General features: G+C 42.4%; 1 protein-coding gene across 1 annotated transcript in view; it reads left to right on the top strand.

The window, feature by feature from the left end:
• The window catches only part of BMP6 (bone morphogenetic protein 6), an 86335-nt gene that overhangs the window by 51607 nt on the left and 18872 nt on the right, over nt 1-15856 (top strand). The window contains exon 2 of the mRNA XM_053981351.1: nt 9515-9707. Within this exon, the coding sequence (XP_053837326.1) occupies nt 9515-9707 (193 nt within the window). The remainder of the gene's footprint in view (nt 1-9514; nt 9708-15856) is intronic.

Genomic DNA, 15856 nt, shown 5'->3' with positions numbered 1-15856 from the left:
TTGTTTCTTCCGGCACTTCATGCATTTGCTCTTCTCAGTCTTCCGAATTGTAGCATCTTCTTGCCTTGACTGTCACAAAGAGTGTTTGCTTTGTAGTCATGTTAAAGGTTGGGAATTTGTGGGATCTCCAGACCATGATTTTACTCTTTTTATCCCTGCAGCCACTTTCTGCCCTCCTTAGGGGCAGTGCTTCCTCCTTTCTTGTATCTACTGTTCTCTGGCTCATGCCAAGTCTGCTGTTCTTCATGCTGTCTCACAGAGTGCCCTGCCCATTCCCCAAAGCCCATGATCTTTGGTGGTCTTTTGGCTGGATGCTGCTTAGTTCAGTCATTTGAAATTGGAGCACGTAAAATACTAAATACTGAACAATAAGTGAGGCAACAGCACTTTGTGGTGTTGGAGTCACAAGTTATGTCAGCAATGGCCATGCCCTTACAGTGGTGGTGTAGTCTCCAGGACAGCCTGACAATCTCTGGAGCAGGGCTGAATTCTTCTATGTATCTGAGTCTTGAGTGCTGGATCAAACTTTTCCAAAAATTTATAAAACTGTAAGTGCTCTGGACAGTATTTTTATGGGGAGTGATTGCATTGTGCTCAGGAGATATCTTTCTCAGCTGGGCTATTAAACGAAAATCTGAAACCTGCCTGTGATGCCAAGAGATGAATGCTCAACAAAATGAAAGCTTGCAACTTAAATTGCAAACATTCGTCTGTTGCCTGCTTTCCTACTTGCTGCTGGTTGATTCACAGTCATACCAAAAAACATAAAACCTCACCTGCAAGAAAAGCAGAGTGGGTAATGCCCATAAATTAAAAAAACTTCCCCTCTTTGCACGTGTATTTTGAAATTTAGCTCAAACTTGCAAGTGAATTGGTCTGTCTGGCTTAAATTCCTGCGGAAGGACAGATAATTTTGAGAGATGGTGCGAGATCACTATGCCATTTAAAAAATTCTGAAAATATTTCCAGACCCAGTCAGTGTACTCGGGGCAGCTGCACTTCCAGGGAGCTGCATGCCAGTGGCCATGCCAGCAGGAAATGCAGCGTGACCTGTGGCGAACCTGGAGGGTGGGAAATGCTGCGAGAAGATTTCTACGGGCGGCTCTGAGTGTCCCAGGCAGTTACTGTGTGGGTATGGACACAGGAGCCAATGCTAAGCCAAAGAAGCAAACAGGAGCAGTAGGAGAATTGTCTTCCCACCATGTGCACAGCTGCAGAGCAGTTCTGATCGTGTCTCTGTGCCGATGGGCTGACAGCATCAGCTTCTCCCCTCCTGCAAGCTGGCTCTGCACGCATGAAGCCTGGCTGTGAAATAGAAATGCTTTTTGAAAAGCATAATATTATTTTAATCACAAGTTATTTGGAAATGCAATACAAAAATAGCTTCAGATCACTTCTTCCAGAGGGCTGTTTTTGCAGTCAGGGTCTTTATCAGCTTCTCAGTGGGAACTGCATTAATATTGCCACAAAAATGCAAACAGTAGTGCCTTTGATAAAGCAGTTTGGCATCTCTTAAGCAAAAAGATGTTTTGTGTTCCTAAGATACAACACTGTTTGCAGTGCAGGGACCTGCCATATGTGCCAGCATATGGAAAGAAAACACCAGCTTTGTTAACATTTGTGTTGGGAAGCTGTGGGGAAGGAATGAAGGGGAGGTGGCTGTGGAATCAGTTGCAAAGCGATCTCTGTTATTGCAAGGGGGACAGCCCAGGAAGCCCAAAAGTCAGTGTTGGTGGCAGAGGTGCTGGTGGCCTGCAGTCAGCCTCCTGGCTTAGCTGCCCCCAAGCACTTTGCCAAGGGCTCTCCTTCTCCTCAGTTTTGCTTTAACTTTTCCCATCATGTGCTAGAGCAAGGCTGGTCCCCACTGCTGCCTCTTCCCATTGCAGAGTGGAAAGCTTAACTGGCTGTACAGTAGGCATCTTTGTGAAAATGTGAAAATGCCTTTTTAGTACTTTCTGGTGTCCCATGGGTATTATCTATTTGATTAGGGCATTATTTTGATTTTTAGACTGTCTTTGGTTCAAGAATCCTGAAAGGAAGCTGTTGTGCAACTATTTTAATCTGATTTTACAAGCCGATTCCAACTTGATTCCTAGCAGAAAGAAACAGAGAAGAGCTCAGTTGCATTTTTCATCCAAAAGTAAAAAACCCCTCCTCCTTTGAAGCTATTTTGCTATTGTTTAAATTTAATCTCCATAATTGCATTGGGATTGGATTAATGATGGGTTATTTTCTGAGTCGTTATTTGCTGGCACACACAGCTATTGAACATAAAGCCAGGTCTTCATTGGCTGTAAACTGGCATCACTCCACCAAAACCAGTGGAATAATTCCACTTTATATTGTGTAGGCCCAGATGTGATATTAGAGCTGTTTTGAAGAAAACATGCTTTTGGAATTTGTTGGCCTTGAATCTTCATATTATTGAACAGGTGTCTAGGCATTTACTTAAAACTGCATTAGATTTATGGTTGCACATCTGGTTGTTGTGTCTAACCCACCTCAGCTGGACCCAGAGGGATCAGCAAATGGTGTAATGCCAGACTGAACCGTGGGTATCTTGACTTTTTTTTATGTTAAAAACTGCTTTTTTTCCCTGTGGATATGGGATAAGTTCATCGGAGAGGTCTGGCAAACTTTTATGTGCTCTTATCCATGAGAACAAACCTTGGTCAGTTTGTTTGGGATACTGTACTGAAAATCCAGGGGAGATGTCTGAGAAGAAGAGGGACAGCTTCTTTTTGGAATTAGTTATTTTTGCTCATTCTGCTTTTCAGAAATGGGTGAAGGAGCTGGGGGGGGGGGTGGAATTTGGAGAGATCTGGCATGTAGAAGAGCAGCAGCAGGAGCTGTAGGTAGTGGACTTGATGTAAGTTATGAATCCCTCATCATGACTGGGGTAAAAGAAAGAAACAGTCATTTTTAGGAGATTCTGAGAGGCTGTGTAGAATTACTGTGATCACAGACAGTAGTTGAAGTTGCTGGGCTGAGACCAAGGTGGGAAGAAATTATCTACCCACCTCTTGTGCATGTTGGACAGAAAAGGGTTTGCTTTCAGACCTTGTATTTTAATGTCTCTGAATTTCTTCTCTTAAAGAATTGTCCTTCTCACCACCTGTATGTTAATAAATCATAGTTTTGAAAACGGGAAGGTTTTGCTTTCTTTTGGGTCTTTAGAGTAAAGAGAAATTGATCAGTCCTGTCCATAAGCAGTAGTGGATTTAGGCTGTTGCTGCAGTGGGATGGACCACTTATTTCTTTATCTTGGTGCCCAAGTGACAGTGGCACACATTGTGTATATGGAAGTGTGAAAAACAGGCAGCAGTGATCCTTTTCTGAGGCATCCTCACTACTTTCTGGAGACATCTGTTTTTGCTGCTGACCTGCTCTTGAACCTGCAGGTCCACCTAAAGCAACGTAACTTCTGTTTCCTTGTTGAACAGCAGCAAGTACCTGTAAAACCTTTCTGTCTTCATTCTGTTTGAAGACATTAAACTGATACATTGTGCTCTTTGTGTTGTACTCTGCAGTTTTTAAAACAATGTTTAGGAAATGCTGCTTATTTTAGGAAGAAATGTCAGCTTTAACCTTTAAGAGTAACAGTGCTTCTGCAGTTGTGATCATCTGTCAGAGATGTGGGACTGTTGGAGAGACTTGGTATCTTTTTTTAGGTTGACCTGATGGATTTGGAAAACACAAACAAGCCTTCGGGCACATTGTGGGCATCTCTTCAGAGTAAAAAGAATGTGCTGCAGACCCCATCCATGTAGATCCACTGTGAAACAGAAGGCAAATTGTAAGGCCCAAGTGAAGACTGAGTCTAAAGCTGGACATCCTGCAGACTGGGTGTACAAATGCCCACATTCTTACTCTCTTTTGCTTCTAAAGAAGCAACTATCAACTGTGGACCAAGATCAAGAAGGGAGGATTTAAGCTTACGTTACTTTTGTTCTGTGCAAGCAATTGTCTGCCAGTATTGAAGAAATTCTGGTGATGCCACTGTAAGTTCACAGCAGTAGATCACTCACATATGTACATGGTCCATTTATTAGAGGGGACTGTTGGAGCTTTAGTAATGCTTAAAGCATTTGAGGCATAATACACTGCTTCATTGCTCCAGATGTGATAAATGCTGTTGACTTAGAGCAGAGGTTGGTGATGTAATACAGAGGAATTGACTTTGTGCTGATTATGTAGATGTGGTGGTGAATCTCCTGTTAGCAATTCCAGTTTTCAGATGTTTTCTCATTTTATTTGGGAGTGGGTCATGTGTGAAGGCTGAGAATAAATAAATAGGAACTACTTACATTTGTTCTCAAACTGAATTCAGGAACACTTATGCAAAACTCACTTTGCACAAGCAGATTAGGAATCCTGGCTGCTTTTCTTGGAGCATGTGGCCCTGCGAAACCAAGTCACCATTAAAGATCTTGATGTGCAAAAAGATTCTTCAGTAGTTTCAGCTTTGCTGGGGTCAGGACAGATGCAGAATGTCCTAAATAGTCCTATCTTAGTAATTTGTAACCCCACTCCTTCTCTGCACCCTCCAAGGAACCACATTGTCATGGAAATAATAATTATTTATATAGGAAATTTATTTTCAAAAAATTACTTCTGGAGCTCTAGGTTAGTATTTTTTACTTTATTACCTAGAGTTTGAGCTAGAGACTTTCTTAAGCCAGTGTTTTAATTCTCAACTGAGCACTTGACCTAACACTTTTCTCAGCAGCTGAGAACTGGAGAAAATCACCAGATATCATGATACTTGGTGCTGCTGTTCTAAGTGAAAATTGTGTTTCCTCAGGAAAGGCTCTTGACCTGTTATTTCTGCATACTGGTTTAATTTAGATCCAAAAAGAAATGCCTAAAATTCCAATGCGAAGGAGAATTTATTTCCATGACTGTCATTAGGCTTATGCTTCCTTTGGTCCTGTGTGCCATACAGTCAAATGGAAGTAGGATGGTATAGTTGCCAAAACAGATGTGTTAATTTCTCAATTTTTTTTTTCTGTGCAGTGTTTTTAAAGTAACAAGTATTGTAAGCAGCACGCTATTTTTAAACCAGGGACATTTTGTGCTGAAATTGGCTATTGCAACACTGGGTTAGAACTAGAATACACAAAATTCAAAACCACAGTGACCCTAATTTTGCCATTCTTGCCTTTTTAACTGCTCAACAATAGTGCTATGTTTGTATAAAATTTAAAAATATTTGTTAAGGGGAATGTAAAGAGCTACTGGCAGGCTTCTCTGTTAACTCTTTCTGCACACTCTGCCAGTCTGCTCAGAAATGGGCTCTACTGAAAAGTTAGGGGTGAGTCCAATGTCCAGAGCTCACACCTTCCTTTGCATTGCAAGCAAAGGAACAGCCACCAGCCAGGATGGGGGCAGACCTGCATGGTGGAGTGGGCAGTCCCTCTGGCTGATGATGGGCTAAAATCTGTTTGACATCTGCTTTCCCAACTCGCCCTGATATGTGCAGGCCTGGATTTGTAACCTCCAAGGACTTACTCCAGCAAAAGAATAGTAATGTTTGGGATAATACAGTCTGACCATGAAGATGAATTTTATAGGCTGTAGTTCATGCCATGGCCTTACAAAGACTGGTTCTGCCTGGCTTGGTCCTAGTGTTCTAGCCAGCACTCTGGGAAAAGGTTATAGGAGCCCAACACCACTCAGGGCTTCTACCTTCCAACCTGCCCCAGCTGTAAGCTGCCTGATTTTCCCTGCAAAAGCTTTGCACAGTTGGGACATTCTTATGTCCACCGTCAGACGGAAGTTAGGTTTGGATTTCACATCACCGGTCAGACTGACCCAAATGTATTCATGTGGAAAAAATAATAATGGGAAAGCAGCTTGAGAAATGATTTCTGCTTTTTGCTGTTGCCTTGCATTTTGGTGTATGCTGTCTGTATTTTGAATACAAGCTGATCTGATGCATTGTAATGCAATAGCAATCCAGACTGGGTTGCAGTGATTCCTGGGAACCATAGCTTGAATCTTGCCTTTCCAAATTTTACTGTTTTAAAACTTGATTTCTTTGTTAAAAATGAAGAGTTTCCAGGGGGCAAAAAAACCCCAGAGAAGGACTGTTGGCATTTTATATTTTTAAGCTGTCTTGCTGAATGAAAACAGTTGATTATTAGCTTGATGGGGTGACAATGAGTGTATAGAACTTAAATATCTCACCACTCCCACAAAGAAAAAAAAAATCCACCCTCCATTGTATCATGGGAAGATACATAGCCAGAAAAACTTTCCAACTCATTAAACTTTTATACTTGCTTCATACAAGCTTAATGTAGGCTTTTTTCCATCCTGTGATGTTGTTGGGCTGCTTCTGAACTGATCCCAGTGGATGAGGACACCATCAGCTTAGCAGTATTTTTTTCTTATATCAGAAACCTGCCTTTCTTATAACAGAATGAGCTGAATTGCTTAAACTGAAGGATTAAAAAAAGATTTCCTTGTTTGTGTGTTTCGGGTTGTTTATTCTGCCAAGCCTGATAACGAAATCAGTCTGAATGTTTCCCCTGTAATCAGTTTAGTCAGCTTCTATGATTGTGTGGCGTATTTGGGCAAGGACAGGGATAAAGGAAGAAAGTTTGAAAAAAACAGGAAAATACTATTGTGAATATATCAGGCAAGTTATAAACTGGGAAAGGGTAATTGGAGTCAAGCATCATACCTACTGCTACTTGTCATGCTCTGTGGTAGTTGTTTTGGTGGACTTTCCTTCTTCTTGTGACTTGTGTTTGACTTTTTAGGAGAGAGTGTGGGAAAATACTGATTTAAAGGACTAGAGTTTGGTCATATCACTTTTAAACTGCTCATTTTGTAGTGGTGAGTGGAGGTCAGGCCATTGTAGCTGGTTTGAGGTCAGAAAGGAACAACAAAAAGTGATGTTTGGGCTCATTTTGAGCTGTGTGCTGTGTGGGACAGCTCCAGGCTCTCTCATGCACAGAGAGAGAGACCATATCACATCTTGATGTGGGGCAAGAGCTGGCAGGAAGCATCAATGACTCCTTTGCTGTCTCTGGTGTAATTTTAGCTTTCTGACACCCTGATGGAGTTCTGTTGCTTATCCTGGTTGTGTCCTTCCGCTTGGTCTTCCTGCTTCTTCTTTATCATCCTCAGCCACGAGCCTGGGGAAAAGCCATCTCACTGCACCTTGCCTGTAGGTCAGCTCATCCCTGTGACAGCACAGAAGAGGCTGTGGGTTTCAGCTGGTCACTGCACCCATGAGCAAGGATGTAGCGAGTTCTAAATTGAGAACTGTTGCTTCATACGTGTGCCTCTCCAAACCTGTGGATTTAGACATTCCCTCACCATTAATTACATCCTCTCATCTTTTAGCAGTGAGTAAATGGGCCAAGCTGGGCACATCCTGCTGCAAGAAGCCCAACACAGTTTCTCATTGGTTGGCTACTTACAAGTTTCTCAAAGTACATGGCTCCTCTTTTTTGGGAAGTGCATCCTGTGGGACTCTCCTCAGGATGGAGAGTGATTGGGCAGCTCAGGTCCCGTCTCAGAGGGTGCACATGCAAGTGACACCAACCAGTCCGATATTGCCGGAATTGATCCCCATTAAACACAGGGGCAGGTGCTCCAAAGGGAAGCCCAGATCACCCATAACCAATAGCCAGAGAGGTAATTCCTGGTGATGCTGGAATTGAGCTTTGAGTGTTACCATCATTGGCCTTGGTGCAGTCTCTCTTGGTGGCCTTGGTGACAGAGATACTGGGTGTCACAACCTCATTTCTGGAAGCCATAGAGCCCAATCATCCTCATTTGTCTCTTTGACATATGAGCTGCTCAGACAGATGCAGTGCAAGACTAACAAAATTGGCAGCGGTGTCTGACAGCAGTTGAGAATTTGCCTGTTTGCCTTGTGGCAGCCCTTAACACAGCATCCCCCAATGTGGTGTCCCACAGAATGCTTGGCAGCAGTCACGAAGAGGTGAAAAGATTTCCAGGTGAGCTTCAAAGAGAAGGATGTGACTAACTCTCTCACAGGGAGCCAGGACGTGGACCCAGCCAGATGAGGTAGCTCACATGGAAGGGCTGCCAAAAGAAAGGGAGAGGACGGACAAAACTGTGACTGGAGAATGAGGAGGAATAGGCAATTGGGCAAGGTGGAGGGGAAAGTCTCTGTGGGCTGTTTCCAGCAGCTGGGAGATGTCTGTTCTTCAGGGAGGTAACCTGTGGGTAAAGTGCCGAACCTCAAGCACGCTGGCTGTCATTCCTGGCCCTGCCGCAAGCCTCCACCGCCTGTCCTTGGACAAGTCACTCTCCTGGTGACTCAGTGTCCCAGCTGGAGAACAGGCATTGCTGCTTACCTCACGGGGATGTTGTTAGAGTAGGCCTGTGAATGCCTTTACAGTCTGATGTATTAAATGGAGGCAGGGGCGAACAACAAAAAGTGACCACAAAGACAAACATTAAAAGGGATCTGTTCTTCCCTTGCTGCCTCTGCATGTAATCATGTCCCTAATGATAATGTAATGGTGACTTATTCATCACTGACATACACTCCTTGAGTTCCACTGGTGGGAACAGCTTTTTGTTTTTACTTTTTGTCCCCTCAGGCCTGTAAAGATTTAATTTTGTATGTTTATATAGTATGTTAATGTTTTAAGCAATTTCTAGTAGAAAATTAGAAAAAATAACAAACAATTAATCAAAGTCAGACTAAACTGAGATGTAATCAAGTAATACAAGAGTGGGACTGGAAGCAGAGTTTGCAAAGGGAGCCCCAAACAGAGAAAATCCTGAGACCTAAAGAAGGAGGAATTCTGTTTTGTGTCTGTCTTAAATCCTATGCTTGAGAGTGTACCCAAGGAGATCTAAGACCAACAACCAAAAGTGGTCACTCTTCACCTCTCTCCTTCTTAAACAAGCTTCTGCAAAGGAGGGAGAGCTCTGGCTGACTTTAACCCTCAAAATAAATATCATGTTAATCATACTCACTCACAAGTTGGTCCAATGGCTAGTGTACAAACCCGGGAGTCAGAAAACAGGACGTTTTAGGGCACTTAGGGAATTGGTTGACCTGGTGCTATCACTTGGTTCTGCCTGTGCTTGTGTGTACTACAGCAAAATGGAGCTACTTGTCTCCTTGCTTGGAAGAGGGCCATGAGACATAGGGAAATGCTGTAAAGAACATGGAGAGCCACAGGTGGAAAATGCTGGGAGTGGTCCCAAGCTTCAGAGTTTTCCATAGGAGCAAAATGCATGGTCATATTTCACCTGTCAAAGCTGACTTTTCTTTAAAAAACAGGAAATCCCAAAGGAATTGGCTATAGAGGAGGAACATTCATCTTCACTTAGTACTGTATTTGAAAAGCTTTAATTGCATACGTTTTCCTGACACTCAACAGGGCTATCTTTGGAGAAAAAAACATGATTCTTGTTTTTTTTGAAGGAACAGGTGGCAGCATGTAGAAACCTTTTGTTGTTAAATTTTAGTCATGGTTCCTTTTTTTTTCCTTTTCTTTCCTTTTCCCATCTGCAGTTGAGTATGACAAGGAGTTCACGCCTCACCAGCGGCACCATAAGGAATTCAAATTTAATTTGTCTCAGATTCCTGAAGGCGAGGCCGTCACAGCTGCTGAGTTTCGGATCTACAAGGACTGCGTTGTGGGAAGCTTTATAAACCAAACCTTCCTTATCAGCATCTACCAGGTGCTGCAGGAACATCAGAACAGGTATGCAAGAGGGACCTTACTGTGTGCCACCAGTTGCTGTCCTGGAGAAGGCTGAGCTTATGCATAAATATCAATAGGGCTGAAAATAAATATCAGGTTTTTTCATGTTAACAGGGTTATGTTATTGCATGGTCCTTTCCTTATGGGAAATGGGCATGGTAGGGTGTGAATGAGGGTGTGACTTAGCTGCAAGCTTTGTCTTTAAATAAAGAAAGAATCTGCTGAGAAGCAGTAGATTTTTAAAGTACTGCTGGCATTGCTGTTGTATACTGAAATTCACATATCCCCTTTCAACTTAATACTAGCAGCCTGTTAGAAAAATACTGGTAATTAGCTCAGACTTGATCTGCTCTCAGCTGGACTTATATTAAAGTAAATAAAGCCGAAGAAAATTCAACATGCTGACCACAGGTACAAAATAATTTCTGGTCTTTCAGTGGCAATGAGAGACGAAAAGCGAGAGAGGCAGGGTAGAAACTGTGACACAAAAATCCAAACAAGTGTAAATGGAGTGATTAATTTTAAAAGAGTAATGTTTCAGATGGAGGAATCATGTAAGGCTAAAAGATGGAAATACATGGTCAATTAAATGTCAGAGTAATGCTGTGGTACAAAAGTGTTTCATTACTTCTACGGAGACTTGTCAGGACTGTAACTGTTCCTCTGCTGCAGGCATAAAAAAAAAAAAAAAAAAGAAATCAAAACCAGCAGTGTTTAAAAAAAAACTCCGTTTGTTTTCTCTTTGAAGGCTTCATGGGCGTTTTCGTTTCTGCTCCTTTCTCCAGCCTTTCCACTGGTACCATTTGGAGGGATTGGCCTTTGATGATTGGCAGTCCTTAGGACAACATCAAATAGCTCATGGTTGTTCTGTGGGGAGTGCGGATTCTGGGGAAAAGAGATAAATACTTGGGTAAATAGGTGATGGGGAGGAAGGTGTGGGTTTTGGGAGATCAATGTTCCCTTTGTGCTTCAACTTGCAGATTGCTGGAGAGCCTCCTGGGGTAATGTGCCTGCTGGTTAGGATGTTACATCAGTGCCCAGTTGAAGAACTGATCAAAGTCCAGTCAGTCATGCAGATTTCATAGATGTTAGATATATTGTTCATTTGGAGACACATTGCAGGAGAAATGGCGAGTGTTAGTCTGCTTCATTTTCCAGAAGTAGAGATCCCATCTCTGGAGCAAGAAAGAAACCTCTGCCAAGTGTCAGTGGAAGAAATTGATACGCTGCTCTGTGACAGTCAGTAAAGCAGGGCACAGAGTAGGAGAACTGTCAACTTTTATGTGGATATAACATTTTTTCATAGTAAACTGAGCAAGCAAGACAATGTGGGAAAGAGAATAAAGTATTGGGTAAAGTACAGGATATGACCCCTAGTGTACTCTGTTCCTAACAAATTTACAAACTCTCTGTTCTGAAAGTGGCTGTGTGCAACAATGATGCTGAGACTTTGTATCTCTGTTTCACACACCATACCAGAAGCATGCCATAATGGGATTGCACTGCGAAGCTGTGACATGTCCTTTGGCATCTGCATGTCCTGGGCATTCCTGGGTGCTAGAGGCCTCCCTACGGACAGAGCAGAGGCAGGAGCACCTGATGGGGGATCACCAGGGTGGTCTCTGTCCAAGAGCTGGCGAGTATTTTGGATCTTTCCATTCCCCTCTGCCACGTTCCTTCTGCCGTTGCTGGCGGCCATGCTGAGGGGATCCCGCTGCTGGGACTGGGAATCCTAATGCGGCTTCCTCCAGGCCCAGACTGCCAGCAATTCCCTGTCCCTCCTGACAGGGGCTAGGCGTGAGCCACTGGCCCAGGGACGAGTGTCTGTAGTTCATTACTAACCTCTGACTCATCCAGTCCCTCAAGGCTCCCTTTTTGTTTCTTTTCCTGCTTTATTTATTTACTTTTACTGGTGAGAAGGAGGAAGATGTTTGGCTAAAGCATTTTGTACTTCAGATGAGTGTGTGGGACTTGTCACATCATCCTCACAGAGGTGGACAAGATGTGGCTCACAGATTCTTGCAGCTGTAGAAAGGACATGCCCTTTTCCATTCTTTTTTCCTTTCAGCTTAAAGGACTCTTTCATGTACGTGTAACATATAAGATCATATTTGAAAAGTGTGATTCTCTATTAATACATGGATAGGCTTCTATTTTCTGTACATAATCTGTAAATAAAAGTGCATATATATTTATTAATTGTCCCCTTTATATTGAAAATATGCAGATGTTAAAAGAGTTAAGATAGTAGAAGCTGCATATTGCATATTCAGTGTTACATTCAGTTGAGGTCTGACTCGATTGGCTACAAACATTCACCCTCACTGGTGAGCTGGGTGGACTTAGGCCTCTAAACATTCTTGACAACAAATAGTAAAAAATTGTATTTAGCTGTTTGCTAATATCTCTGCATGGAGGGGGAAAATGCCTCAGATTATTCTGGTATGCCTGAAGAAACTATATTATTTGAGAGATTATGGGTTTTGACCATCCATTCACTTACTTGCTTTTACTCGAGGGAAAAAAGTCCAAAATGTTTTTTTCTCCCCTCTTGTCTCAGTGGATTAATTTGGAATACAGTGTTCTCTTTTCCAGATCAGAACACTGGAAGGTTAAATTATAAGGAAAAGAAAACACTGGGTTTTGAAGGAACTTGCTAAATATTTGTAAGGCTTCTATTGAATTTTAGAAAACATCTTATGAGCCAGAAAATAACATCTGCCTTTGACTTAAAAAATCAAAAGCTACTAAAAAAAGTTGTGTCACACTTCCTTTAGATTAATCGTTTTGAACAACAACTTGATCTTTCATGACATTTAATGACATTTTAGAAGAGGAGTCTATACAGATCTTGAAGTCTAGCTGGTGAACTAGCAGGTGAGAGAGAGGAGTTGATGTCATATCTTTTTTCATCTTTTTTTTCTGACATATATCCCTTCTGGTTAGGACAATTCTTCTCTAAGGGCTGCAGAAGGTGCCTGTTCAGTTAACATTTGCAGTCTTTAGAGGCAGTTGAAAGACACCATATTAATCTTGGTGTTTATGAGGTTAACAGTTGTCTAGAGCAATTGTTGGTAGCTCCTAAAATACTTCTGGGCACAAATGATTCTTAAGAGGGCAGCTGGCATGTATAGATTTAAACCAGGAGTCTACAAGAGAAAGTCAGCATGCACCTCTGGGGAAAAATATAAAGAAAAAGGATCCTGCCTGCTTCTGTCAAAGAAACAAGTTTGACAGGGCAGGAGATAAGAGAAATCTTCAGTAAATACAAATCTTCACCAAAGCTCAGAGCTTGGAAGTATCCCTTGGCTCCAATTAAGTGTAATGAAGTGGCTTAATTCAGTACTACTGGAGCAAGGGGAAAAAAAAGCTCATCTGGACAGTAACAGTGTGAGCGTGTGACTCCAGCCCAGATGTGCACTGCTGCACGGATTCGGGAGGCATTGCTGGCTGCTCCCTGTTGGCTAAAAATGGAACCAAGCCTGAGGCTAAAATTTCTGCCAGTTACTGAATTACCAAACTGATTTTTGCCACTGTAGACAAGGCTAATACCAGGGACTATATGGGCCCATTTGAGGCTGTCTTCTAGGTAGACACGTATGGAAAGAGAACATGAATGATCAGAGATCAATGCTGATTGAAATCGCATAAAAACCTCTGGGCAGAAATGTGACCTTATCCCATCAGAAATACGAAAAATATACTTGTGGGGGCTCCAGGCAGTTAAACTCACATAGAGGACAGTGTGGTCTATGTACATTCTCTCTCAAAAAAGAAAACATTTTTAATACTGACTCACTTGTGTCAGTAATATTTTCATCTCCTCATTCCTTCCACCCTTTCATAAGGTAAGAAAAATAGTGCCTAGAAACGAAGCTTTTGTTTTTTAACCAAACCGTGGTTAACGGCCACGTTTTGTCATAACACAAACTGCTGGAGCTGTCAGTGGGATGCTGCGAGGGGATTAATGAAATCCTCAGGATGGATGGGTCAAGCTTGTGGCCAGCCATCGGTGGTATGCATTTTGGATTGTGTGGAGAAGAGGCTTCACCAGGCAGGGCTGAGGTGACATCTGGTTTGCTTTGAGGGGGATGGCTGGGTTTTGAAACAGGCTGTGGGGCTGTAGGGGCTGATGCTGGGAGAGGGAATGGGCGACACATCTGGCGGATGTTGCTGCCCTTCAGTTTCTGACCCCCCCAGAGTTTTAAGAGACTGGGATGTTTGAACACTAGGGTGGGATTTTTTTTTTTTTTTTTTTTTTTTTTTTTTTATCCTTTGGAATATGCAGAAAACAGGGACGTTTGCCAAAGCACCAGTTTAGGAAGGCAAGTGGTGTCCGCTTCCAGATGCTTGTCCCACTTTAGCCGTCTCTGACAGGCTGTTTAATTTCAGCAGGCAGGAGCTACACAGCCTCAACTCTCCTCCCTTGTGTGGTACCAACACACAGCTAAACCTGGCACCTGGACTTGAGTCCAAAGTGCAGGACTGATTTTGTGGAAGAACCAGCAAAGCCCTCTGTGATTTCTGGTACCTCTTGGGAGTGGAATGCCGTGTAAACAAGACCTTTACAAGGGAAGGGAAGAAATGAGTTTGTCCCTGAAAACTGATCATTATTTAAACAGTTTCTTTCTTAAACTTCCATGCCCTCACCCAGAGAGGTGTCAGGTCAGGACTAGGGAAGGCAGTTTATGGTTGATCAAAGATGTTAGTCCTTGGTTTGGATCATCAGTATGTTTTCAAGTGTAAATATCCTGCTAATGCAGACCTCAAAACACTCCCACACTGTCCAAACAACTGATCTATGAAAAACACAGTGGCCTGTGTTAGTGATCAAAGGAAGATACGGTACGTTAATGGTCAGTTTATTAAACAGTTTTGTTTGCACCCGGAATGAAATATGGGAACATGATGGTCAGGAAGATTCCTCCTACATGAAAAGACATGTGTGGACATAAATGTGCCCTGCAGAGCAAGTGCCTGGGGACCATGTTCCTGTTCTACTGAACACAATTCCTTAAGGGTTAAGGCGCTTGTTGGTTTTAGCTGCCAGTTATAGTGGTAATAAAGTCTTCCTCTTTGCAACAGGATATTTATACAAATGTGATCCGAGCTTCTAATCTAAAGGGCAAATTGATTCAACTGCAGTGTTTATAGCTTTGAAAATAAATAACCCTCCTTGACTGGGTTTTGGAATGGGTTGTGTAATACAAATGACAAAGCTAGCATCAATCTGTTTCAAGTTGGGGTCAGATCTGTATATAGTGTGCATATATTTGTATATGATGGAGCTGTTTCCATGATGCTATAGAGGGGCATCTGTCTGCATCTCAGTTCAGCTTCCACTGTGGGTATGTGATTTGTTGTGTTTTAGGCTGGTTGGTTTAGAGTAGTTTGAAAGTCAGAGTTATTCTGGGTGGAACATACTGGTTCCATAACCAGCTGGCACTTTCTATCTAAACTAAAGAATGCCATATCAGTGCTTTATTTCTTTACTTAATGGACAAAGATAAATACTACTCCTTTGTCTTCTCCCCCATTTTTGTGCCTCAAACTGCATTTAAACTCTGAAGTGCAGTAATATAGCTGTCACTGCAGCTGGAATGCTCCTTTTTCTTATAGAATTGCAGTAAAAAGTAAAAAAAAAGGTAAATATATTTCTTATTCCTATGACTTGGGATTATTTTTTTCTTTTCTTTAACTGTTCCAATTGGTAAAATACTAATTCCTCAGATTTGTAAAGCTCAAGACCTTAAGCTGAATGGGTTGGGACACCTTTGCACCAAGGTATTTGTATTGACTTTACTGAGGATTATCATGTACCTGTAGGTTGAACTTCCCATAGTCTTAGATTCTTCTAGCTCTAGGCTCTGATTGTCCACCCTTTGCCAGCAGCAGCTCTGAAACCTGGGTTTCACCTTGCTTCTCTCTGGTGAGTCTGGAAGACTTAACCCTCTGCCCTTGGAGACTTTTCTGCCAGAGGCAATAGACACAGTGTTACAGAATATCCTTTTCAGCACAGGGTTACTCATTAGAGGGAGCAGTGGAGGTGCAAGTCTGAGCTTACCCATTCCTTCTTGTACTTTTCCATGTCTGGATGCATCCAGGATGACTTTCCCTTCCCTATGCTGAATTGCAGACCTCCTCCAGAA

This window comes from Vidua macroura, chromosome 1 (assembly GCF_024509145.1).
Source record: "Vidua macroura isolate BioBank_ID:100142 chromosome 1, ASM2450914v1, whole genome shotgun sequence".
Lineage (NCBI taxonomy): Eukaryota > Metazoa > Chordata > Aves > Passeriformes > Viduidae > Vidua > Vidua macroura.
Note: the sequence above shows the minus strand (reverse complement) of the source record. Positions and strands in the feature narration are given on the sequence as shown.